The 27701-nt window shown below is 40.6% G+C and overlaps 2 protein-coding genes across 6 annotated transcripts in view; one reads left to right on the top strand and one right to left on the bottom strand.

Moving 5' to 3' along the window:
* Positions 1-134: 134 nt before the first annotated feature.
* On the bottom strand, positions 135-18313 carry ppm1kb (protein phosphatase, Mg2+/Mn2+ dependent 1Kb). 4 transcript variants are annotated; one of them, XM_034086563.2, is made up of 7 exons: positions 18162-18313; positions 10192-10710; positions 9983-10083; positions 8107-8263; positions 4093-4237; positions 3720-3854; positions 135-2707 (listed from the first exon to the last, which is right to left on the bottom strand). In XM_034086563.2, the coding sequence occupies exons 1-7, from the start codon at positions 18311-18313 to the stop codon at positions 2576-2578; spliced, it is 1341 nt and encodes a 446-aa protein (XP_033942454.1). In that variant the 3' UTR covers positions 135-2575. The 4 variants fall into 4 exon arrangements, with proteins under 4 accessions (XP_033942454.1, XP_033942463.1, XP_033942478.1 ...); XM_034086572.2 differs by having other exon boundaries at positions 10192-10707; XM_034086587.2 differs by lacking the exon at positions 18162-18313 and adding an exon at positions 15715-15855.
* herc3 (HECT and RLD domain containing E3 ubiquitin protein ligase 3) overlaps positions 18312-27701 on the top strand; it is a 24381-nt gene continuing 14991 nt past the window's right edge. For both annotated transcript variants that reach the window (XM_034086551.2, XM_071203535.1), the window contains exons 1-11: positions 18312-18534; positions 19682-19841; positions 20540-20616; positions 21223-21444; positions 22272-22363; positions 23016-23146; positions 23959-24110; positions 24461-24516; positions 25446-25570; positions 25690-25749; positions 27518-27629. In XM_034086551.2, the coding sequence (XP_033942442.1) occupies positions 18312-18534; positions 19682-19841; positions 20540-20616; positions 21223-21444; positions 22272-22363; positions 23016-23146; positions 23959-24110; positions 24461-24516; positions 25446-25570; positions 25690-25749; positions 27518-27629 (1410 nt within the window). The remainder of the gene's footprint in view (positions 18535-19681; positions 19842-20539; positions 20617-21222; positions 21445-22271; positions 22364-23015; positions 23147-23958; positions 24111-24460; positions 24517-25445; positions 25571-25689; positions 25750-27517; positions 27630-27701) is intronic.

Raw genomic sequence — 27701 nt, 5'->3', positions numbered from 1 at the left:
TCAAACTCAAGGCCCGGGGGCCAAATCAGGCCCTTGGTGGATTTAATTTCGGCCCGCAGGATAATTTCTAATGACTTCTGGCCCTCTGTGTATTTGAGTTTGACACTCAGAAGATTTAAAGACAGAACACATCATTGTTATTTGTTTAGTTTTTAATCGTTTGTGTCACAAGCCATTGAGACCAAAAATACAGTACTAACAGTGTCGTGTTGGAAAAGTCACATTTAGGTCCCGGATACAACGATTGCATTTGAAAAGGCAGTGAAACCAAAAACAGGGAAAAAAACGAACACACTGATACACGTGTAACAGATGAGGTTTGTATGGAGGACGAGTCGATCAGAAACACAGTTTACATAACATTTAAAGCTGGTGTTGGAGGAAAATAACTGAAGGTAACAAATGTCACAGGTAGAAGAATGACGATAGATATGAAGCGTTGCATTTCTCAACAGGACTAAAGATCAACAGTGGATCTCTAACCCTTCACACGTATCCCCTCACGTCAGCCAGGACAACCTACAGCGACTCCTGAACCCTGCAGGGGGCGAGTGATATTTCTGAGTGGAGGAGCGAAGTTAAGCAAACATTCACTCACATGGCTCTCAGCTGAACATCTCTTTAGCGTTGCATTAAGTGTGCTTTACTCTTTCCGAGCGACACATCAAATGAAGATGACAAGTTACAAAGAAGATGAAACTGAAGCAAAGGTCGTTTGTGACCGATATGACGAGTTATTAAGTTATGAGAACTTACCAGTTTTCCGGATGTACATAAATAGAATTATTTACAAAACATAAACTTTACATTTCTGTACCTTGAACACATCTTAGTGCCCTTAAAATACCGCTTCTTAATAGAAATATTAACACTTATACAAGCTTTGTAACAAGAATATCTTATATGCGCCATGGAAATGCTGATCATATAAATAGCATTCAGCACAAACTGGATCACAGAACATTCTGGGTTCATTTCTCTCAACGATTGTGCAATTAGAGAACATTTAGGAACGGACGTATCAAGACCTACCCTCTGACTTATTTTGGTCGTGATGCTTTTTGTCCAGTTGCTTCAGAAGTCGTGACCTTTCTATGTACATATAAGTAGATTTGGATATAAAAAGGGCTAAATTAAATCAGATCAATTGACAAATTAATTAGGGATGCACGATATAAATCAGGCCGATAAATCATCCCCTAATGACGGGAAATGTTATGTTTCATTCTGTAAATAAAATGATGCCCGATAAATGATTAGCCAATAAGACAAAGCTATATAGAGTGCCACGGTGACGCGTCCTAAAACCCGGAAGTAAACTCCTTCCGGTTCCTTCGACAAAAACCAATGCAATTTCTCCATAGGATTTTAGAAAATAGCTCGAAATAAGGTCTGTGGTTGGCACACATTGAAGAGACGGATCACGTTTTGTTCAGCCGGATAATCTCCACATGTCTACCCTACTTTCAACAGACCTTATTCAGAGCTATTTTCCAAAATCCTATGGAGAAATTGCATTGGTTTTTGTCGAAGGAATCGGAAGTGGTAACATGCTAACTTCCGGGTTTTAGGACGCGTCGCCGTGGCACTCTACTGCTTTGACAGACTTCACAAGTGCAGCATGTACACACTCTGACACTGTGTGTTTGAGATCGGCCAATCAACAGAGGGGAGAAGTGCAGAATGCTGAATAGAGAAAATAGAAAAATTGGGACTAAAGAGATAAACATGTTGTTTGGACGGTTTTCAGAGGAAGACAACAGAATTTCAATTTGCAATATAAGTTATTAATGTGCTTTACTAGAAAAAAAGAGCGTTTGTTGTTTTTGTTCGTCAACAATTATGATCTGATAGATAAGATCTATCATTATTAAATGATCTATTTTTTGCTTAGCCTCTCTTATCCTCAGGTGTGCAAAACCTGCTTTTTTTTACAATACCAGAAATATTGCTTGGGTTATGAGCATTTGCGGTGAGAAGCAGGTATTTATCGGTTATTGATCCATATCATGCATCCCTAAAATGCAGTTCCATTATTGTATTTTCCTTATCTGTGCATGTAGTCCAATCCTTCACACTGAGAAACAGAAAGACTGCTGGCTTTAAAACAGCTGGTACAATCCAGAAGCACTTTTTTTTGTTAAAATTGCAAATTAACTGTGAAAATAAAAAGTGCAAACTTGGGCATTATAGCTAAAAAGATTTAAAAGACTGACAGGATAGCAGTCTTCAAATCTCAGGTGATTCAGAGCAGGTGAAATAAATACAGGAGACGGCTGTCAGGTCATCGGGAACTCCAGTCTGCCACTCAAACTCTTCTTAGCTTTCAGCGTCTATAAGGTCATTGGCCTGCGTGAGATAAAACCTTTTATAAAGAGGATGTTTTTCATTTAGTGCACTTCATGAATACTGCCTCTAAGGACAGGAGGCTCACATCATGCTACTCTAAATAATATTAAGTTACCCCAGTGTATACATTTTTTAGGGCAAACCACACTTTTTATAATATTTCCACAAGGGCACTGTTGTTGGATTGTATTGCACACATTGACCAGATCCGCAGACCCCAACCTGACTACGCCCAGCGCCCGCTGGACACCACGCTCCGGCTGAAGGAGAAGCTGGGGCCCGAGCTCTTGTGCCGCCCCCAGGCTCCGAAGGGCACCACGATGACCGTGCTGTTGTCCTCTGAGCCATACTGCAGGGCCTGTGAGAGAAGAGGACCATCATGTAAATAAAAACTCTCTCTCTGTGTCGCTCATCCACACTCTCGCTAAGCACACATTACACTACTCTTGTAAATGATGAAATGATAGAGGGACAGATTTGACTGATGGCAGCAGCCCACTATGAGTGTAGCTTGAAATGAAAAGAATACTTATGAGGGTCTGTAAATGTAACAGATAGATTTCTGACTGTCCATTTACCAGACTTGACATACTAGGGATGGGAATTGGAATATTCGACTCCCAAAAAACAGTTAACCGAAATGTAAATATCCTATAAAAAAAAATTGGGTTCAATAACTTTTGGAAATAAATAAATACATATTTATAAAAAAGTATAGAAACAAAGTCGAATTTGTCAAATGCATTGAACTGGTGATCACAGTTTGACAGCTAGGCCTACAGCTTTCATGCTTAAAACATCAAAAACCTATAACAGGGCCTATGCACAGAATACAGCTATTCAATAGGCTACCCATTCTTGTTTCAAAATATGAGCATGTCTACATGCTCAGGGGAGATGCTGGTGCAGAGGCGATTCACAATCAGCCCAGCTGTAGAGAAGACCCTCTCAGCTGGAACGGAGGTTGCGGGTATAGCAAGGTATAGCATGTATATATAAGTTTAATTTGGCATAGTTTGACGTCTACACCGCACTCACTAACCTGGTCGAAATATTTCCACACATTACTCCTTTTTGACGCCATGTCTGTGTAGGACTCTCCGTTAGAGTGTAAATAATTACCGGACTATGACTGGTAAGATATGTTGAATACCGGCAAAACTAGATCTCTCCTGTGAAAATGTCTATGTACATTGCCGCCACACACGGTTGCCAAGCAGCGAGTGTTGACAGGGGGCAAGGGAGCACGCTCATGAACTGTTAGCGCCGGAACCTCATATTCGAAAACCTGAATAATTTCGAATATTCGATTAATCGTTCCCATCCCTATTACATACATGGTTTGGTTTCACTCCGTATGAAGGTCTTACCTGGTCAGAGATTCTCTGAGCGGCTTCTTTGGGGTCGTGGCATTGGTTGATTACGTTGCAGATCTCCTGACTGTTCATGATGAAGTTAACACCGTCTGTGGTCAGCGCCAGGAAAGAGTCGTGGGCATGGTGCAACTGAGGACAAGGCAAGCTATATTTAGAAAGATGTCTAACTTTGACTTATAAGGAATAAGAAAAACACATTGAAGGGATAATACATTTATTAAAAAGAGAACCAAAATAAAATCCTTAAATAACATCCTATATATAATAACCAATTTTACAGACTCCTTATTGACAAGTTGACAATTTTGTTATAAATCCGTATGTATTTAATGCAAGGTTGCTTCAAATCCCTCTTTTAAAAACCTACCGTCATCCTTTTGGTTTCCGGCTCAGCAATGACCCCGGTGTTCTTCAGGTCAAAGTCTCCGATGCTGCGCGTCATGGCCAGCCTGCCGTTAACGTTCGACTGTCCCAGACTATTCCAGGTGATAAAACCTCCACTTTTCCTGATCCTAGACGCAGAGAGGCACACAGAAAAGTACTCGATTGACAGAGATGTAGTATTAAAAAGATAAACAGATGCTTTTCATTAAACAGCTACATCTCCATAAGACCAGAGACAGTTTAAAAAAACAAATAAAACAGATGTACTGGGTTGTACTAAAAGGGAGTATGCAGATTTCCACAAATAACAAGGATTAAGAACTTTAGAAAGCCTAAATACTTCATATTGGGTTTTAAGTTGGACAGTTTAGTATAGTATCCCCCCCCTACACACACCACAGACTAGTGTTGTCACGATACCAACATTTTGGTTTCGATACCGATACCAAGTCAAGAATTGCGATTCCGATTCTTTTTCGATACTTTTCTTAAAAAAAGGGAAACAGTCTTAAATATAATCAGGGATGCAAACTCATCAGGTATGAAAAAGGTGACAAGGATCCGAGCCCCCGACCCACAGAATATCGGCTTTAAAATGAGGAATAACAGATGATTTTAGCAGTCAGAACAACTAAAGCAGCAGTGTTACTAAGAACAGAAACGCCAAAGAGTCACATCTAATATAAATATATATAAAAGCATTTATTTTAATTGTGTAGCAGTGAGTTTAACATTTTGGCAGCACTGTTGAGCATTTTGAAAATGTATTTTCATGCCTCTGTGCAAGGCTTAGTCTTTCTATCTGTATAGCCACTGGTGTAAAGTAACTAAGTTCATAAACTCAAGTACTACTTGGGTACAATTTTGAGATACTTGTACTTTATTTAAGTATTTCAATGTTTCTTTTGCTACTTTGTACTTCTAATCCACTACAGTTCAGAGGTACATGGTGTACTTCTACTCCTCTACAGTTCAGAGGTACATGGTGTACTTCTAATCCACTACAGTTCAGAGGTACATGGTGTACTTCTAATCCACTACAGTTCAGAGGTACATGGTGTACTTCTAATCCACTACAGTTCAGAGGTACATGGTGTACTTTTACTCCACTACATGTATTTAATACCTTTAGTTACTTTAGATGTGGACAAATGATGTGAAATATAACCAAGTGTTGAATCAGACTTTAGTTCCACCTGGAGTAAATCCACCAGCTACTAGGGGTGTTGAAAATAATCGTTTCTACGATGCATTGCGATGCGGACGTGGACGATTCGGTCTCGATGCAGTGACGGAAGATAATCGGTTATAGAGTGGTAACGTTGCTTCCTGATTTTCTGGCCGCGGCTTTACTATAAAAAAAATTCTGTCACTTTAATATCAAATCGGTCGGTGACGCAGAGATCAGGGAACAGACGTGACAGCGGCATAGCAACACGGAGCAGTCTGCTTTATCCACCAACACAAGAACACCAGTCCAGAACCGACAGCAGAAGGACCCGCTCTCAATCACTCCGTGTCAGAGACACAGGGTCCCTGTGTCTCTGAGCCGCAGCGACACGGAGTGTGACAGGGATTTATGTTTTTCAAAAATAATCGCGTTACAATCATGTCAGGTTTTTGGTGGATTTAATTAAGTCTTGGATTGCAAAGTATGAATGTCCTCTAGCAATTTTCAGACGATATATACGTGTGTAAAGTTTATGAAGGCAGGAGGAAAAAAGCTCGATCACCGTCTCCTCTCCGTTCCTCCAAGCCCCACCCCCTCCCTGAAAATAATGAGTGACAGGCTGATGGTGACCCGATAGAAACTTTATTATTCACTTAATCACTGAGATATAATGAAGCTAATTTAATCTCATACATTCATGGGATTTATGTAACAGTAAGACAGAGAATGTAAATGTGCACCCACATGCACTATTTTTGTTTGTATATGCTGTTGTAAATACTCCTGTTGTCTGCTGTGTTCAGACTCAAGTCATGTATGTGATGCCTCATTCAGGACATTCAGTGTCCTTTCTTAACAGAAGACTGTTGCTAGAAGCTGCAGCTAGACTGCAGAAGCATTAGCTTTTTGTTTTTGAGGATGGAACAACTTCACACACGGAGGCTAGACCTATACAATTCATTTATTTTGGTTTATAAATTAATGTCAAGACATTTATGTTATTGATTTCTGAAGCACTTTCTAAATAATAAAAAGAGAGTTCATATGTATTTACTGCATGTATGCATTGATGAAAAATAAGCCATGTGCAGTAATATAGAAAATTGAGGATGCAACGCATTGGTATGAATCGTGATGCACCGTGATGCACCGGGATATCGAACCGAATCGAATCGTTGACAGGATAATCGTAATCGAATCGAATCGTGAGACCAGTGAAGATGCACAGCCCTACCAGCTACCCTGCAGTCTACAAAGTCATTCAGACTAGCTGCACCTTCACCAGCTTTGAGAACACTTTCATGATCAATCATTATAAAACACATCATATATATTATTCTGAAATGGACCAATCTGCACAATGACTACTTTTACTGTCGCTACTTTTTACTTTTACTGTAACAGAGTATTCCTACACTCTGGTGCTTCTAGTACAAGACCTGAGTACTTATACTTTTACTGTCGCTACTTTAACTATATTTTGATGATAATACTTTTGTACTTTTATTTGAGGATCATTTTGAATGCAGGATTGTTCCTACATTCTGGTACTTCTACTTTTACTCAAGTACAAGATATATATTTATACCACCTCCGTTTATACCCTATGAAAAAACTAATAGAAAACGAAGGCTAAAGCTAACGTTAGCAGATAGTGATGCTAGTTTGCTAGTTAAGTTTGCTCAACGATAATATTGCGACAGAAAAACTTTTCAGTGCACATCACGCTCTGCTGCTCCGACAGGGAGCTCTGCTCTGAACACCTGACTTCTGGCTCGTTCACAGACTTCTGGCGTCTTTTTTGTCAACAAGCCGAGGCGCAGCGGCAGTTTCACTCCCTCTTTCAGCCATGCTTCTAGTTTTCTCACATGCTCTGGCAGCTAGCGCGTGGCCGCGTGCACGAGAGAGGGGAGGGACTTAGAACGTGCTTGAGAGGAGCGGGACTGCAGGCACGGCTGCAGTGCAGCGAGTGGAAGCAGAGCGCTGAACACACACGGCTCTTATTAAAACGGCGCTTTTTCACGGGAGTACTTTTCCCCGTCATTCTTAAAGTACCGATACTAATGAAACGGAGGAATCGTACCGTTTTTAACGGCAGGGTATCGCGGTACCTTTCAAGTATCGGTACACCGTGCAACACTACCACAGACTATATCACCCCTTGTTGCTAAATACCAACAAACTATGTGCAATATATATAGATGCCGTTAATAACTGTAATATATACCTGGCTAATAAATCCTAAGAACTGTTACAGGATGTGTATTTTTTTATTATTATGTAACTTCGAATTTTTTATTATATCATAATTTAGTACTTTTTTTTTAAATGCATGTCAAATATTTAACATTGTAACATTAAGCTGTCTGTGGCTCTTTTTCCTGCTGTAACTACGTACATTTCCTCTCCGTGGGACTAATAAAGGTATTCTGATTCTGATCTACTTCTAATTCCTGGATTGTATCACAGATAAAAGTTTATTTTCTCCCATTTCGGGATAAATTATGGCAAAAACGTTTTCTTAAAAGCCCTGCACACAGTTGTTTTCATTTATACTGGCTGATACTGCAATCTACTTTAAATCGGTAGTTATTTAGAAATGATGTGAGGTAATGATACTTTTGATATAGAATAGAATTGGGAGGGATGAAACCCTCACACATGCAGAGCACACAGTGAAATGTGTTCTCTGCATTTAACCCATCCTAGTACCAGGAGTCTAGTACCAGGAGCAGTGGGCAGCTATCGTACAGCGCCCGGGCCCGTACATATGCCTATACCGTTGATAAATGTCCCCTTAAATGAGAAACTTTGCAGTCTCCTCACCTCTCTTTCTCGTCCTTCCTATCAGGAGTGTGGTCGACAGTGAGTTTAACGGCCTTGCCCTTGCGGCACAGCATGGCGCGGCTGTCACCCACACTGCCCACCACCAGCTCGATGCCGTCCCTCAGCAGGGCCACGGTGGAGGTGGTGCCTGCATTCACTACAGAGACAAGAAAGGTCACATTAGAGGTGGAACGTGCCATAAAAAATAAAATGGTAAACACAAAAAAGGCACTGTTCACATTGGTCACATCAATCATCACATCCACACATCCACACATGAACACATGAGTGGGGAGTCGTATAGAGGGCTGGAGATTACACAGTAAACAAAAGAGGGGGCAGTCGCACATGCAGGTCGAACTGTTTCAGCGCAGAGTTCAGGTCCACAGCAGAGTTATTGCTAAAACGAGCTAAAGATATCTGACCTTATCAGTGTACACATACAAGATCCTTTTCTTATACTTCTTCAGGTGAGGGTTGACATGCATTTATGTACAGTTCCAAAAAAAAAAAAAAACGTATTTGTCATAAGAAAATTGATATCAAACATAAATACTTGGTAATTTGTAACGGTAAGATGTAACGGTAAGATGTGACTTCAAAAGTGTGTCTTAAGAGCAACACGGTTACATCCGACGTAATGCGTTTACTACACTTAAAACGTGCATTTCTTAAGTTACGACAAATGAGAATTAACCGCATTAAATGTCATGATTTAGGTCACTAGCTAGAGATTTATAGACATTTGATATTCTGTTTTAAACGTATATGCATTTTAAACATGCTGCATCTCATGGACCAGACGTGTCATTGACCACACACAGTACACCTCATACAACTGGTCCAACTGAAGCATCGTCTCACAAGGAGCTTTGCATACACTTGGTGAGAGAAGAAAATGAAGAGAGAGAGCGGAGTGAGAGAAAGATGGGGAACCTTCCAGTAGTCCAGGATTTAGGACCCGCTGGACTCTCCTTCAATATCTAGCCTCTCGCCATCCACATTGGTGCCAAGGGCCTCCAGCTCTTAGCTGGGTCAGCAGCTGCCGTAGATAACATGCACACACACACAGGCATATTGGGACATTTCACACAGCGTGGCCGATGTTTGGCCACATTACACGTATACTAGCTTTTATAAAATAACATAACTGTAAGCAGATATAATGCCATTTAAGAAAATGTAAGCCGATTTTTAAATGTTCTATATGACAAGGGCAAACATGTAGATCACATGATCATGAAGACAAATATTTAGCTTTCAGGGATGCTTTACGTACCCATAATTAATTTCACTACCTGTGCTAAACAGTATACTTTGCAGATTGATAGATAGTTGACAAATTATAGGAAAAACAACAACAAGTGTCTTCGTTAAGTGTTGACAAACCACAGGACTTTAAAAAAGCTTCAGGGTTTGTTGGAGTAAATATTAAACAAAGTAGAGACCTTTAATGAAAGAAATTATTATATCGCTTACTGTTTCTGGTGGAACACACTGTCTAATACACCAATCCACGATATAACGGGCTTTAACTGGGCTCATAAAAAACATCCACATTACCTATCCACACAGTAGCTTAGGTTTTTCCTTTAATTTGTTCCTTTCTGTATGCGTAGATGAATAGTGAAGCACTAGTGCTGGCTGTACTTGTAGGTGGTTTATTGTTCATATGTTATTCAGTAACTATGAGTTTAATGACAGACCTCTAACCAAAGTGCTTGGTTAATGTCAGTTGGGAATCCAAGGCTTCAAAGCCTAAGTAGGATAAATAAGTTAGGTGTTGAGGAGAGAAGAAAAAAGCGTCATAACATAAATACCACAGTGTATACATATACACAGTATAACTATGTACATGTAACATGAAGGAACCTACCACTTGGAGAGAAGTGCAAGTGCCTTGCAAGAGCTTTGTCTATTTCAAGGAAGGCCTTCGTTATAACTACTTCCAGATCGGACTCCTCCGTCACAAGGTCCCTGAAACAACAACAAAAGACTGAGGATCAGAAAATCAGCTATAACAGGTATGCCTGTCATGTGACAATGGCTGGTATGTGATAAAGCCATATTTAATGATTTGCCTACTTGATGTATTTCTCCATGTATTTTAGACAGAAATCTGCCGCTTCTGGCCCGCCATGTCCATCAAACACAGCAAAGTAGAGGATGTTGTCGGTCATTTGGGAGACCTGGTAGCGGTCTTCATTCTCCTTGCGTTGCCCGATGAGCGAGGCACAGCCTACCTTCGATAAACTGACTTTGGGAATGGGCTTGCCGTAGCGGATGCTGGAAGGCAGCAGAATTGGCTCATCGATACGATCGTCCCAGATGCCAAATGAATCCCAAGTAGTTGGGGTTCCGCTGCCGTCTGAATCAAAGCGTGTGTTGCTGTACCGTTTTCCTGAAGGGGTGTAAAGCTGTCTCTGGGTGAAGTGGAGGTGGCTGTCCTGCTGGAATGGTAGTGGGAGTAGGCCCCTCTGTAAAAGACCACTACGTCCCACTTGAGGACCACTGCACCTTGCCAGGCGTACGAGACAGGCTGCTGACATCACCGTGACAGCAGAAACACTGGAGAAGCACTGGATGCAGAGAAAGAGGGATCTGCTGTCCAAACAACGGAGACGACGTCTATTAGTTATATTAGAAACTGAACTTTTTGAACATTACAAATGACGTTGCAGTTTTTCCAACCTCACATTACCAAAGGTCAGGATATCAAAATACTTATTACATTACATGTCATTTGTTAGACGCATACATTCAGTACTGTGGACAATCCCCTCAGGGGAAATTTGGGGTGAAGTGTCTTGCCCAGGGACACAACGACATGCTGACTGCAGTGGGACTCGACCTTGCTATCCCCTGATTCAAAGTTCAGTGCACTAAATTCAGCGCACTAAATGGAAGATTTAAACATCACTTTAAATCTTCCATTTAAAGTGATGTTTAAACTCAGTTAATGGGGCTCATTCACTGGAGCTTCCACAAACAACAATCAACTTAATTATTACATTCAAATGATGTACATTATTCAAGTTTACATTCACTTTGGATAATAACACGGGAGAAATGAGCGGAAGCGCTCTCTTTTCCTCTCTCACTCTCTCTCTCTCTCTCTCCTGACAGCCTGTCAGTGTCTCATGCAGCTCACTGATCCAGTAATGAGTGACCCGACAGTGAAGAATAAATATATGTATAACTAGTTTAGCTTGTTTTCATAGGCGGCGCGTGAGGCTCAGGTTTGGGAAGGCTAAATCACTTTTTTTTACCTGACGCTGCCCACCTCCGGCGTCTATAGAAAAGAGATCAACTCAGTGAAAGCACCGCCTGCTGAAAAATCAGAGCTCAGTGTGCGGAGTTTAAATCTATCAAGTCATATTACAGGAGAAAGGAAATACAGTTTAAACTGCTGTATGCAGAGAAGACGCCGACGTGTCACACTTATCATTCATATCACATTCAATCAGATCATCGATCATATAATATCATAGCCTATATTATCTCCTTATCTGAGTCAGCTGAGCCGTATCTGGCCGTGCACCACTCATAGTGTCACATACTGCATGCAGAAGTATTATTTTAAGCAACACATGAAGTTGACGAAACACTCAACCCAAATGTAATTAAAGTTAGATCCACTCGTGTCTTAGATGGGGCAGTGATATCATAAAACTGTTACGCTTTCAAACACTCGGTAGTTTATTTATTTTTTAACCCGTTGTTCTGTATTCTCCTTGCAGGTGGCTTGTATCCTGGATTATTATGTTTAAGTCATGGATGACTAATATTAGACAAATATGAACTTTAAAGTTCATATTTGTCTACTATTAGTTTACTTTTCATTAATGAAGTATGACGCTGCGCTGTCAGTACACTTGTCCCGGTTTGTGATTGGTCAAATGTTGCTAACCCCACCCCTTTCACGTGAACGCGCTCTCAGCTGGTGAGAGAAGCCCTGGCTTGATTTACCGAGTTGATATTAACCAGCGTCGAGATCTCGTTTATTAGGGTTGGTTTAGATAACTCAAACATATCCAGGGTTTGAACTGGCTTCGTAGTACAGGGCACAGGTGGCTGCATAGCAGCGCTAATGTCAAAGACACAAACATTATATTTTTATTTTACCAGGATGCAGTGACACAAATATTTGGGAAGGCTTACGGCCCGTCTACACTACAGGCATCGAAAAATGCTTTCAACGCTTCGCCCATTCACTTGAATGGGGTGACGTAGAAGATTTTTGAATCTTCGCCGAACTGCATTGTGGGGAGCGGAGTATGGCTTTGCAAGCATCGTGAGCATCAAAAGTTGAGCAATGTTCAACTTTTGATGCTCCCGATGCTTTTGAAGCTGGCATCAGCCAATCAAATCCCGTTTATGCAAATCCCGCCAGTACAAGCACTAGCCAATCAAACCGCGTGCAAGCTGGGAGAGCCAGACCGCAGTTCATTTCCTCATATTCCAAATGAGAAATTACGGTAGCAAATCACCCGGTTCTTTCCGACCAGAACTATTAACGGGATACAAACCGGAGGAACCAGGCATGGAGGGAGGTGGCAGAGACAGTGGGTGAAACTGGTACAGGGTATATGCAGGAATCCTGAAGTCAAATGTAATACCTTTTAAGACCTTTTTTAAGACCCTTTCCATACATTTTAAGACCTCATCGCAACTTTGAGTTCTAACCGGTTACATTGGCGACACAATTTACCCCACATTTACTATATTGATTGTAAAATAGCACAACTCAACAGAGTGCAGACAGACTACTGAAGCCTCCTCTCCACATGAACTTCAACCTCTCTGTGAAGGTCAGGTGCAGTATGCTGCTTTGTTGCTTCTGTACTCTGTGCTCTTTCATTCCAGTAAAACTCCTTAGAAACCAGTATTTGACCAATAAAAAAAACAATTGACAAAACTTTGAACTATGAAATATATTAAACTTTGGTGAGCTTCAGCGGGGTAATGCCATATAGGAGCTCCCTCACAAATACCCAGGGGTTAAATTGGGCTGGGGCTGTCCGGGGCTAAGCCCGGCACATAGGACGATGCTCTAACGTCATCACCCTCACACATTTGTCATATGTTTACAAAAAACAATATATATGTTAAGACTTTTCTCGTTCTTATTATAGACTATATTTAGGGTTGATATGTGTTGACCTTACTTTAAAATAGCAGATCTCTGTGACCGGATATAGTTTGGCTTAGACCCCGGCCCCACGAGGACGCATACAGTAAAACGCAAATGCAAAAAAGTCTTCCGTTCAAGCGCATTCGATTCATTAACGTGTCCGTTCACACTAGACCGCTGGAAACGCTGTAGTACATATGCCAGGCCTGTAAGTGGCGCTGCTGCCGCCACAAAATACACCAAAAGCACCGAAGAAGACCCCGGAGCATGGTTGTCATGGCCGCCCTTCTGTTTATTCTCCGCGGTGGAGGGCGTGTTCTCCTGCTGTATATCTATGGAGTTAGATTTGGGTCAATATTCTAGCGCGTAAAACAAGCTACTCACGAGCGGAAAATGTGCTTTTACACGCGCATAAAATGACCCTCGCGCGCAGATTAAACCCCCGCGAGCGGCTCTGCGCCCGTGAGTGGCTCTGCGCTCGCTCGTGAGAGAGACAGCCTTCTTGCTCGCTCGCGGGAGTGTCAACTGATTTTGCTGCCGTCTCTCCTCGGCTCTTGGTAGTTCAGGCATTTATCAAACCTGGCAACCCCGGGTTTCCTTGCAGCTGTCAATCAAAGTCCAGTGGCTCCGCCCCAAAGTGCCAGAAACTTTTCACGCGCACGTAGACAGACTCCGCGAGGCTGACACTCAGGCGAGCGAGCAAGAAGGCTGTTTCTCTCGCGAGCGAGCGCAGAGCCGCTCGCGGGGGTTAATCTGCGCGCGAGGGTCATTTTATGCGCGTGTAAAAGCACATTTTCAGCTCGTGAGTAGCTTGTTTTACGCGCTAGAATATTGACCCAAATCTGACTCCATATATATCTCTCAGGTAGTCCACCAGCAGATAAACCCCCCCAGAGCGGAGCAAGGCAACGCAACTTAGAATAAGAAGCAGCATTTTATGGCACGCTATGCATGGGGCCGCCTTGAGGGGGTTTCCCGACATGTTGTTTCAGTAAATTAAAGGGTGTTTCATGTTGTCGTTGCTGTGGACCTTCTTAATACCTTGGAAAATGCCGTTTAATACGTTTTAATAGCCTTAATTTTCGCTAAATTGATTTATCAACTTTTAATACTTTTTAAGACCCCGTGGACACCCTGTGGTAGGTTTTCGCCTGTTTGGGGAGTTTATATCCAGTTTACTTCGTTTGAACATTGCTATTGCTTTGTATGTCGGGGGCGGGAGATTCATGTGATTGGTTGTTGGTCGCAAAAAATCGCCAAGCTTCAGACACGCCCAGATTCAAGATTTTTTGATGCCTTTAGTGTAGACGGACCGTTAGCCTTCCCTAGCCTACAGCACCCGCCGCCCCTGCTTGTTCCAGAGGTAGATAAAATAGCTAAGTGTGTTAGGTCTAACTCTTGTGTGTTTCGTTCCGCTTACCGGTCCGGCGGGCGGCCCTGATGCATACAGAACATTTGAATGCATTCTTGAAATACTTATATATATGCAATGCAACAAGACTAACTAAATGTAGCAGTATAGTTACATCAAGTTTCATTTTTTAAAGTAACGTTTATATTAACAGTAGCGGTGTAAAATAACTAAGTCGATTTTTTTCAAGCACTGTACTTAAGTACTATTTTGAAGGGACTTTAATTCACTTTACTTGAATTATTTCCTACTTCTATCCCACTACAATTTAGAGGTACATCGTTGACTTTTATTCCACTCTATTTATTTAGTACCATAAGTTACTTTGCAGAATTTGATTAACGATGGGAAATTAATCAACACTTAAATAAGACTTTAGTTACATTTGGAGTAAATTAACAAGCTACCCTGCAGTACAAAGTAAAAATATATTTGCTCCACCTTTACCAGCTTCGATAAACACATTAATGCATTAATAATTATAATCAATACGTATGCTATATGATTCTGAAATGGTCCAATCTGCATAATTAGCACTTTTAGTATATTTTGATGCTAATACTATTGTACTTTAGTAACATTTGCAATGCAGTACTTTTACTTGTACCAACTGTATTCAACTCTTCAATATCGTAAAGCTGCTTGCGCTAACAATACATCCATCCATCTTCTCCCGCTTATCCGTGGTCGGGTCGCGGGGGTAGCAGTTCCAGCAGAGAGCCCCAAACTTTCCTTTCCCTGGCCACATCAACCAGCTCTGACTGGGGGCTAACAATACACCCGATAACATAAACACAAGGACCACATAGGTGTGTCTCAATGTTAGTGTAAACATATATAGTTATAATAATCAGAAATAATATATACTAATTGCAGTTGTTCTAAAGCAAATGGACACACGCTAAAGTTAGTAGGTTTCGACGCGTTAGCATTAACTAGCTAACTAGCGGCATAACGATAGCTATATGTGGCTGACTAGCTACTAGCTAGCTAGTTAGCTAGCATTGGCTACAAGTTCGCATTCCCCTCGACCTTTCAATGATGTGTTGACTAAGAACCATACCTTTAATGTTGTAGATGTATTAAAATGCTGTAGACCTCTGCTGGTTTATTGAATAGAACCCGCTAGTAACTGAATCAAAACAGCCGTCCTCGGTGTTTTGGATCCTCAATGTTATCAAACACGGCCTCAGATGTGACTGCGCCAATCAGAAGCCTGAACACGTATACGCCCATATCGACGCCCCACAGTGAAGATGATTGGTCGACAAGATAGTGAATGACAGCTATATGCACCAATCAGCAATCATGGACTGCAGACAGCAGTTTTACGTTAGTCATTTGAGGCGTAAATGTTTAGCACATATTAAATGTACCTTATCACAAAGGGAGAGTTTATCATTGACTTGCAATATGATATTAAAGAGTAGTTTTATACAAACTCCTATTTCTTTCATCTTGACATACAGTACAACAATGTATGTCAAAGTTTTAGAACTGCAATAGCAGATTGTATTCGAGCAGAAGAAGGTGTGAGAGCTTTACCAGTTATAATAGTTTATGAAGTTATAGACGGACCCTTTGTGAAAATGTGCTGCTCTGAAATGTGCTAACATTTTTATTGTTTTTATAGCATTAAGACTACATACCAAACTGCATTCTTTCTTTTTACTTGTATCATTAAGTGCAGCAGCCCTTACAACGTTTTCACTGACACGTGTTGAACTTTGTTCCACTTGATCATATGCTGTGCAAATATTTGGGTTAAAAAAAGCAAGAAAAGCATGCTGGCTTGCATTCAGCAAAATGTGAGAGTAAGGTCACAGTCTGATATTCTCAAATGATTTTAGATGTTTTCCAAAAATCAGGATGTAATATGTGTTAGCAGTGCTCTAAAAGTGCAGACTTTCATGGCTGCTTTGAACCTTGAAAAAACGATTGTTTGTTATTTATACTTTCAGATGCAGCACTGGGAAATATTGACATCCCACCCCTCGAAAAAAAAATGAAAGGATATTTCTGCTACCATTTTCTGAATATTTCACCATTGGGGTAGGAGCACAGATCTAGTCATTTTTGGGTTTACAGCTTTTAAAATGGTGACCCTCCCTGCTGTATTGGGTCGTTACGGCTATCAAAATGATTTAGCCTTAGCCTACTAAATAATATGGGGCCATCATTTAACAACCTCAATAACAGCACACTATCATATGTATATAAGTTAAAATGGAGATGAGCGGGTTTATTATTTATGTATTTTAGATTTAATATATATTCACTTATTTCATATACTACATATTTTTTATACATTTATGTCATTTCTATGAATGTGATGTATCACAGATTTTTCTCGTGACACCAGCACTTCCGGATCTGCGGACCAATCGCAGCTCCCCTGCCGTTCAGTGACGTCAGCTGTGTGGTACTTCCTCGTTTGTTTTCTCAGCTGAACTGAAACCAGACGCCCAATTTCAGAATGCATCTGTCCAGGTAAACACCCTGTTATCATTTTATAATAATCACGATATTACAACACTCTTTTACTTATAATTAAGACAGCGGTTAGCTCGTTGATTTATGTGTTTTTATCCCTAACACTGACAGTCAGCGTGGCTGTAGCTTGCTAAGGTTAAACAGCTAACTATTAATAACGGATTGTGTGTGTGTCATTGAGTCTTTTGCTTTGGTTTTGTTCATTTACTGTTTAACCAGATGATGCATGCTTGGAGATATTTAACTACGCCTGCTCAGTGAGTTAGTGTTGATCATGTCTGCACAATGCAGGCCACTCCCCTTAATGTATCACCAACAGCAAGCTAACGTAACACTAAATATGATTAAGCTATAGTCAGGGATCCACAATAAGCTAAATTATTGCTTATAATAATCGACAAACGCTGCTATTGAACCTTGACTCCTACATATAAAATGCTGTATACACTTACTTGTCACAAACATAATCATTTCTGTTATGCATTAAGAGCTTTAATTGTATGTATCTCCCAGAATAATCTTTTAGTGTAGGCTATATAATGCTGCATTTCATTAATGTCATCGCATATATTATTTTCACATGACTAACATTAGTTCACAACTAATTATGTCCTATACAGTCTATGGTTATATCCCAGTCCATTTAAAGGGACAACATAAAAGGGCCATCACAATAAGCTGTAGTTTGACATCTGATCTATGTCATGTTGGTTTTAACTTATGTTCTATTCCCATTTATTTATTACTCATGTCTAACTCAGCGAGTGACATGCATGTGCTGCATGCGGATTGACAGTAAAGCAGGGACTGTTGTAGCTTCTTAAGCCGGGATTACACCGACAAGGTTTATTTAAACACACTGTGCTGTTCTTCTTCAGAATGCTAACACCATTCTCACACATTTCATCCATGTTCACCTTTAAACCCATACTTTAATGTTAAAAAAGCATCAGGGCTTCACATGGAGCACGGTAATCAGAAAGTGTTCCTAATGAAGAAATATAACGTGATATTTACCCTGTTTCTTGCTTCTTCCAGGGTTGGACTTTACATGAAGCGGAGAAAGCGGGGCTGCTGTCAAGCCTGAACATTGTTTTGTCTTCCTCCATCTGGCCATCACTCTCTGCCTCTTCAGATCGGTACTTCTCGCCCTCTCCCCTCGACAACATGCTCTGTTGGGGCAATGCAAAGGATGGACAGTTGGGAATAGGTTTGGAGAGGAACCTCCTATTTGAGCCAAGATACTGCCAAGTGTTCAATGGCAGGGGACTGAAAGATGTAGCGTGTGGAGGCCAACACTCTATATTCCTGCTGCAAGATGGCAGTGTGTACACGTGTGGTTCTAACAGCTGTGGACAGCTGGGCCAAGACAAACCAGGGACTTCTCCAGGTAAGCTGAAATGCTGATTCACTGACCTTTTGATTAATCATTACACAGTGTAAGCGGTTGCACCACCCTGCTGCACCACTTTCACTTGGTCAGAGTGGAAAGTTACCAAACAGGTTTGAGAATGTGGGTGAAGATGACATGGCGTGTTTACAAAAGCTGTTTGTATTGGCAGTGCCTGTCTCTACGGAGGGCAACGCCGACTCTTGGTCAGTTCACCACTTTCCAAGTCAAATATTTTGACATCAACTGGATGCAATGATTGCCTTAACATTTGGTACAGATGTTAATGATTCACATAAGATTTATTTAGGTAAAGACCATTTGTAAATTATGAAGCATCCTGTAATTAGTTAGTTGCCGATTATTTTAAGTCATACTCTAGTATAGTCTCTATGGAGTGCCACAGTGACGCGTCCTAAAACCCGGAAGTAAGCTGCGCATGGGTTCCTTCGACAAAAACGCAATCCAATTTCTCCATAGGATTTTGGAAAATAGCTCGAAATAAGGTCTGTGGTTGACACACATTTAAGAGATGGATCACGTTTTGTTCAGTCGGATAATATCCACATGTCTACCCTACTTTTATAATTTACGAATCATAAATCTAATCGATAGGTTTATGATCGATAGGGCACTCTATTGAAACCACAGGATCTGATTTCTATAGCAGGAAACCACATACTGTATGAAACCAGTACACCAACTCCACATTATCTGCACCACAGTCTGTCCTCCTCACGTGATTCCTGCTGGGTCCAGGATGTGACAAGCCTACTTTGATAGCACACAGCCTCAGCATAGAGGCATAGTTTAATATCATAAGATCTGGGCTTCTGAATATCAGGTGTTTTTTGTTATGACTTACAGCAAATTCCTTTAATGCCTCACTAAGTTAGAGCTGTCCAAAAGATTAGATGCCCACGCTAAATGCCTGAGATGGGTTGGGTCCATGAAGTCATAATAAATGCTCTCTACGACAACATCATGAATAAAAAACCCCCATTTGGATTATTTAGCTTGCTAACTGAAAGGGAAAGTAGTTTTTGTCAGTAACAAAACTTATACCCAGGCCTTTGTGTATGCAACGAGATATTATCTTGAAAACCTCCATACTTAACATACTTGTTTTTTCCCCTCCTCTCCACAGAGCTTGTAGCGGCGCTCGACACTCAGACCATAAGGATGGTGTCGTGTGGTCGCGCTCATTCGATGGCGGTGAACGAGCAGGGGCAAGTGTTTGCGTGGGGGGCCGGTGAAGGGGGCCAGCTCGGCCTGGGGACCTCAGAGGTGGCTGTTCGAATCCCAAGGTGACTGAGTAGCACAGAAACAAAAAATGTAGGCTTTTGGCTGAAAAGAAAAAATATGTTGTAATAATTGGTGGTTTGGATATGAGCTTTGTAAATGAGTTACGTTTGTAGCAGGGACCCATATCTGCTCCAAAGCAATAAGAAGGTTTAAAGAGAATAATATTTTATTCATTAAACTGTTCGGATGCAGTAAACCCCCTGCGGTGGAATAATAAATAAGTAATTTCTTACAGTTTAGCTCAGAGACTTGACTACTATGAATGTTCATACATTTAAAAAAAGACTTTAGTTAAGCCAATAAGCTTAAACCCCTGAACCCCGGACTATCCTGGCCACAACATGAAGTCTTCTGATAACTGATATTTAGTCCAAGGTTTTAATATAAATAGTTGTTTTGTACAGTAAGCAATGAGTTATGAAGGAGTAAAGCAATTATTATTATAAAAAGAAATACACAAGTTAGTAAAAAGAAAATGCAATAAATCATGACATTAAATATAAATAACAGAAAAAATGAAATAAATGTAATTATCTAATATTAAAACAATTGAATACAAATGTATGTATTAGGTCAAATAAATAAACATTTGCATTTCTGTGAATATTTGGTTATTATTATTAAGCATAATGTAAGTAGCTCCTTCCTGGTTTTCTATAGTTTGGTTAATAATCATTTTCCTGTTTGTCCCCCACCCCAGGTTGGTCAAGAGGCTGTGTGACCACCGGATCTCTCAAGTAATGTGTGGGAATCAGCACTGCATTGCACTTTCAAAAGGTGTGAAAGACAACATCTCTTCATAACACATCATGTCTGTATTCTTGTATCCATCCGCTCTTTGGCAAAACTCGATCCACATCCAGATGAGACTGACAACACTTGAAACTTTACATCAGCATGTGTCTCTATTCCTCTTCACACATGCCCACCCCCCGAAAAAATACTGTACAATCTGTACTTTGTTCACATCCAAATGATTTTGGAAATCCCCACAGAAAAACACATACACAAATAATATAAGGTGTTGATAACAAGGCTTCTCCTATTTAAAGAAACATATTTACTTTATACTGTAATGAAATATAATGCTGGGCACTATATATGTAAATGTAGATTTGTGATGCAGCCATTGTATTCACATTTAAAGAAAGAAGTAAAGGGTGTTTCAATCTTTTCTCCTTTTTGTAATTTCTTTAAGGATATTGTCTGGCATCTTGCCTTTATTTGACAGTGATGCAGAGAGACGGATTGGATGGAGAGAGGGGTCCTGAGGGATGTTGCATAGTCTGACATCACCAAACAGATGTTAAATATGTTCCTTACTGGCAGTAATTGATGCAAATGTGAAATTACCTCTTTTGTCTCCTCTGTTTCCCCCTACAGACGGCCAGCTGTTCACGTGGGGCCAGAACACCAGCGGTCAGCTCGGCCTGGGGAAAGGAGAACCGAGCAAGCTGTTCCCTCATCCCCTCAAGTCTCTGGCGGGCATTCCTCTGGCACAGATAACCGCCGGGGGGGACCACAGCTTCGCTCTCTCCCTGTCTGGAGCTGTGTTCGGATGGGGCAAAAACAGAGCTGGACAACTGGGTCTCAATGATAAACAAGGTAATGATCAGCTGGATAGGAAAAAACAACAGGCCGTATCTATTTAAAAATAAATGAATGATTGTATTATTAAATAATTATGATCAAAAAAGACTTGTGAACAGCTTGTAAAATGAACAACATGACAGTATACATTCGTTACTCTAGGTATAAAGGAATTATATAAACTTTAATATTTGTCTAATTGCATTTATAGTAACAATTACATGTGGTGATAAAGTCTTAAAGTGTGGACATTTCTGGTTTAGGTACCTTGGATGTGCTTTTAAATGGCCTTCATTTCTTAAAAAGCTGCAATAACTATGTTTATACAGTGGTATATATTGATTTAATATTACACCTACAATATAGCAGTTACAGTATTGTTTTATTCATTCGATATGGGATATAATATATATATACTTGTAAATAGACTCTTCTTGCACTATTTCTATTCTATTTGTATTTACTTTATGTTTTATTTGTTCTATGTCATATATATATATATATATATATATACATACACATATATATATATATATATATATATATATGTATATATATATATATATATATGTATGTATATATATATATATATATATATGTGGCACTGTTGGAGGAGCCTGTGACCTAAGTTTTCCATTGACATATCTACACTGTAGCTAATGTACAAATGACAATAAAGCCTTGAATTGAAGTATACAAACATAATTAAAACAAATACTCATGGAGAGATTCAATTGCAGAAGTTGCCTTGTTCCCTAAGGTGTACCACTCGTATGTGAATACACAAACAGTGTATAAGAGATTGAGTGATCTTGCTTGCTTATTTATTTTCACTTCCTCAGATCGTGCTGTCCCGTGCCACATCAAGTTTCTGAGATCTCAAAAAGTTGTTCACATCAGCTGTGGAGAGGAACATACAGCGGCCCTCACAAAGGTAGAAACCCCCACTGGGGATTTTCAGTTCCCCACAGATCCACATAATATCCACATATCTTGCTACCTCCAATAGCGTGACACCAAATGTTTAAAAGTTCAGTTTGTATAGTCCAACTAAGTCTTTGATAATTGGTATATCAGTTAGAGTATTCTCTCTGTATAGTGATTCTCTACATATTTAACTTTGACTTGCTGCTTTACAGCCAACAATCTGAAACAGCAACAAGAGTTCAGACAACTCACGTGTTTCTTAATATGTTTAATAGAAGCAGCATATAGTTTGAGTTCGGCGTCTCGGCTCGGGCCTCATCACTCCACAGATTTACAAAGAACATTGAGTGATGATTAGATAACTATCCCCGAGCCTACAGGTGGAGCTGGGGGGGGGGCAGGCGAGCAGCAGCAACATGAAACACAGCAGCAGGAACATGAACGTAGCAATAGCAAGTGAACACAGCAGCAGCATTAAGGAGGCAGAGGCAGGAAGACCTGGCAGCTTCAATAGAGCGGCATGTTTAGGAGAATGTGTTTGGTTGGTTGTCAGAGGGACGAGGTGCGTCACGTGTTAATGTATGATTGGTGCTCGAGTTGACTGCCTGAACTAGCTCGCAGGCTTCTCCCCATTTAATCCTTTGTTGTGTCTCTGGCAGGACGGCGGCTTGTTTACCTTTGGTGAAGGCTCGTGGGGTCAGCTGGGTCATGGTTCCACCAACAATGAACTGTTACCCAGGCGAGTGCTGGAGCTCATGGGCACCGAGGTGTCCCAGATCACCTGTGGCAGGTACTTTCCCTTTGAACCTAGACAAAAGATGAGGTACACCTGTACAAGCTCATGTCTCTGTCAGAAAAGTGTTTATTTAGCTCTGTGGTCATTTTTGAGGCTGTGGTTACTGGTAATGTTATATTGTGCTGAATTAACTTCAAAGGTATTTCAAAGTTTAACAACTTTCTGAAACATCACAAATTATTGGCAGGGTCATTGATTTGTCTTAAATTAGATTGTATTTTATAATCTCAGGGGGCAAACTCACAAAAGGATTGTGTGGCTATTGCATCCACTAAACTTTCTCAAATAACTAAAGGACAAACAAATGGTATGCGCCTCCAACCACACTGCCAAACAAAAGGTATCTCAGTGCTATTTTCTGTTAATGTCCGGTAAGTGCTTTCATTTTTGCAAAATTGGCCCCTTTTTAAGGAAAAGAGCCTCAGTGAAAACCCAGTCAAATGCACGATGATCAGCACTAATAGCCACACACTTACAGGGACATGCTGAAAGAGTTGGTGGTAACAGAGTTGCACCGACAGACATTTTCAATCTCAAATATATGTCAAGTGTAACCATGCCTGAGGTTTTTACGAATGGCTCCCAACCTGTAGCTCGAGGTCTGAAAATCCTTGTTCTTGGTTTAAAGGAAACATTTGTACTGTTTGAAATCAGACGCAAGAATAATAAAATGAAACTTTTAGGGTGTTTTAATCCCATATCTTATCTTGGCAAACAGTGGTTGCAAATGAATGTTCCCCTTAAGTATATTTGAGGCTGGCTCTGTCCTCCTTCATCCTAAATGTTGCTATTTCTTCTTTTGTTAGGCAACACACGTTGGCGTTTGTGCCTTCCTCCTGCGTGGTCTATGCATTCGGTTGTAACAGCCACGGCCAGCTGGCCACAGGAGCACCGGGGGACGCCAGCAGCCCGTTTCCTCTCAAGGCCGGTTTCCTGACTGGGAGTTTCCACAGATCAGGTAGACTATGGCACCATGACTAAAGTACACTCTGCCTATTTTCAATAAAAGCATGAAACACAACTACTCTAAGTATGTATTTAATTACCTGTTATGAGCTGTTTACATCACATGACACTTGTTAGACGCTTTTATCCAAAGCGACTTACATACTCAATACTGTGGGCAATCCCCACAGGAGCAATTTGGGGTGAAGTGTCTCAGGGACACAACGACATGCTGACTGCAGTGGGGTTTGAACCTGTGCTCCCCTGATCCGAACACCAACGCACTAGTCCACTGCGCCACACACCTTACCAGCTAACATGTGTTCTTTCTCTTTCCTTTCTTAAAATCCAAACAACATCCAGTGACCAAAATCATCTGTGGAGGAGACCACGGCTTCCTACTGTACTCCAATGAAGAGGTATGTGATTTAAGATTTTAGTGACCTTCTTTTCAAAGCCTGTGGTCTTAATTTTAATAGTTATATTTGATTTAGTTACATTTAAATCTATTGATTGCATCACATTTATTTCACAGAATTTCACGCCTAACCATCAAAATACAAATGTTTTTCTTTTTCATTTAGGGTGAACTGTACCATTACAAAAAAAATAAAAATACACCCCCAAATAACCTTGTGTTTATGCTTTCCCCTAATCAGTTCCTGTGTTTGACCACAGGGTGGCATTAATGTCCAGTTCTTATACAGGGCTCCACTGTATTTGGAGCAGTTGTCTTCAGAAATAGCCAGCGAATAGTCAGGAATGTGCACTGATAAAGAAACAACACACATTCAGCCTCTACAGCTAAATATTTAATAATAATAACTGATATTTCTATAGCGCCTTTCAAGGGACCCAAGGTCGCTTTACAGGAATAGGGCAAGCACAAACAAAACAAAACAAAACAAAGGTCAGACAGACAAAACAACAGATCGATTTAAGGGCCGAAAGCCTTGATGAACAGATGGGACTTGAGGGCCCTTTTGAAGGCGTCGAGTGTGGGGATGTTGCGAATCTCCGCGTTCCAGAGGGTGGGGGCTGCCACACTGAAGGCTCTGTCCCCGAAGGTTCTCAGTTTGGTGAGGGGGGTGGTAAGCAGGCCAGAGTCTGAGGACCGCAGGTTCCGGGGTGGGGCATGTGGGTGGAGGATGTCCGATAGGTACTGGGGGGCAAGGGCATGGAGGGACTTGTAGGTCAGGATTTAGGCGTCAGACGTGGTTTATTTATTTTATCTTCATGGTAGAAGAAGAGACGCAACTAAGTCTGAAGCCGCAGTCGGACTGTGAAAGTACCAGCACAAAATATGTGTGCTATAATCTCTTGTCTCCGTTTGTCTTCCTGCCTGCAGAGTTCTGCCCCCCCGGACGACTTCAGAGTGATGAATGTCAGTAAATCAATATCCCCGATCAATTATGAAAGATTAAATTCATGGAGGCTAAGGCTGATGTACAGCACAGACTCCACCGTCACAAAGTAAGTCAAGTATTATTGTAATGTAATGTAAGTCAATGATATGTGAATGGTCTCTGCACTTGTCTCTGTTGGTTTAACATCTTTCACAGTGAGGCTCTGTTTGATGTTTTTGTGTACAGTGACATTATAATCCAACTCTCCTCTACGGCTTGTTGGAACGCCAGCTTCTTGGAACAAAGGTATGTTGAAATACATAAGTAACTATGTAATAAACTCAACTACTGTACTTCCCTTTCCTGATCGTAATACCACTCCTAAAGTGTTAGTTTTTATTGGGAAATACTGCACTCCACAATACTACTACAGCTGCAGTCCCTAATTACTTTTCGGGTTAAGATTCTACATAACACATATGAAATAATCTTTTAAAATGCATTTTTACTTTTATTTCTCACCAAAAATCTGTTTCGTAGTTGTTTTGAAAAATAACAATCTCTTAAGAAAAATCTCTTCCCGCGTCATATACATTTGTTTCCTACTACTCAATGCAAAACTTGTCATGGTTGGGGGGGGGGGGGGAATTGGACCTGGTGGCAGGCATTAGGATTACTAATGTAGAAGTAGCAGATTCATTGAACGGGGTACAAACATGCATTTATCTTTTCCACATTTTAAAATATGCTTTATTGTCTCTATTGGTTGAATAATGGATTATCAAACTGAAAAATGATTGCATACATAAATAGGTTTTCATAATTGTTGAGAAGTCTAGTTATACTTTGTCTGTACCTTCGCTGTGAGTTTAGCGAAAAATAGCCAATGGTCAAACTGGTCAAACTCATGTGTAGGCTAGACTCCTGGGACCTTATTGGGCAGGGGCCTCACAGGGGCCTCACAGGGGCCACACGAGTGCCAGAGCTGGGAAAGATTTCATCTGTTTGGTCACTGACTGATGTCTCTGACAAGCAGTCTGTGTGAAGGTGTGTTGGCTTTTTAGTGCACACTCATCAGCAGATACTTATCGAGTGCAGGTATGAACTGTGGAGGCCATCAGGGTGACAACAAACCTAAAGTACTTCATATTGTACTGTCTAATGAAACGTATACATTATTTTTTCCATCCACTTTGTTACTTTTTAAGTTATAGCTACGTTTGTTTTTTTATATTTGAGCCTATTTACTACAAATAATTTATACATAACAATACAGTTAAGCATTAGGCAAACCTTACTTTATGTTTAAAACATTTTCTTTTATGTTTTTCACTGCTCCAGACATCCATTTGTTTTCATCTGGTACATCCCAGAGAATATCAGATCTGCAATCATTTTAGCCAAAGTTTAAAGCGTGTATAAAGTGATTTTAAACCCAGATGGAAATGAATGGCTGTAAAGTGGACTATAAAAGTGTAAATAAATTAAAATATCTAAAACTGTATAGGATGCATTTAAACTTGGTCAGCTAAAATAATGAGTTATTTTACATATACTGTAGCTAGGGACCTAAAACTTGTTTCTTACTTGTTGTCATTTGTATTGTATTACTGTAACATTTATGCCCTGGAACACTTTTCTGGATATTTCAGTTCAGAGTTCTCAAAATAAAATGGGTCAGTGCTCTCACTCAGTGTACTGTCTGCACCCGTGTCGTTTGTTTGGAAAACAGCCTCCACGGGATCAGATCTGATGTATTGGTGTTATGACTAAATAAAACCTGAGCTACAACAATGTGAAGGCTTACACTGTAAATAATTGCTGTCCTTCATGCCGAGGGGTTTGTTGACTTTGTGTCCGCACTATCCACTGAAGGAGATCTGCTAAGGGATTGACTTAATACCTTAATCCTTTGTGTACACCTAACCTTCGCCGTTTAATCTAAAGTAACGAGTGTCGAGTAATATCGAGATAAACCTTAAAGTCCTTGCACTGGTCTATTTGTACGCTGTTCATGATTGCTGAGACATAATAGATAGTCGACACATACTCGTGTGTTTGTTTTCCTTCTCAGTGATGATACCCACTTTAAAACCAACCCAAAGATCGCAGGCATCGATCTCAACTCTGTCAGAAAACTATTTGAGACGCTCAGCAAACCCGCCTTCTCTGGACTTCAGGAGCAGGTACTGACTAAAGGTTTATTAAAAAATGAAATCTGTAAAAGGTAATCGCATGTTTCTCTCCTCTGTGCCAAA

Source organism: Pseudochaenichthys georgianus, chromosome 1, assembly GCF_902827115.2.
Source record: "Pseudochaenichthys georgianus chromosome 1, fPseGeo1.2, whole genome shotgun sequence".
Taxonomy (NCBI): Eukaryota; Metazoa; Chordata; class Actinopteri; order Perciformes; family Channichthyidae; genus Pseudochaenichthys; species Pseudochaenichthys georgianus.
Note: the sequence above shows the minus strand (reverse complement) of the source record. Positions and strands in the feature narration are given on the sequence as shown.

Coding starts and splice junctions, on each gene's coding strand:
- ppm1kb (XM_034086563.2), bottom strand. CDS start 18,313: ATGTTGTCGAGGGGAGAGGGCGAGAAGTACCGATCTGAAGAGGCAGAG. Junction 10,711..18,161: donor TGGAAGAAGCAAGAAACAGG/GTAAATATCACG, acceptor TTGTTTGGACAG/CAGATCCCTCTTTCTCTGCA. Junction 2,708..3,719: donor CTCAGAGAATCTCTGACCAG/GTAAGACCTTCA, acceptor CTTCTCTCACAG/GCCCTGCAGTATGGCTCAGA.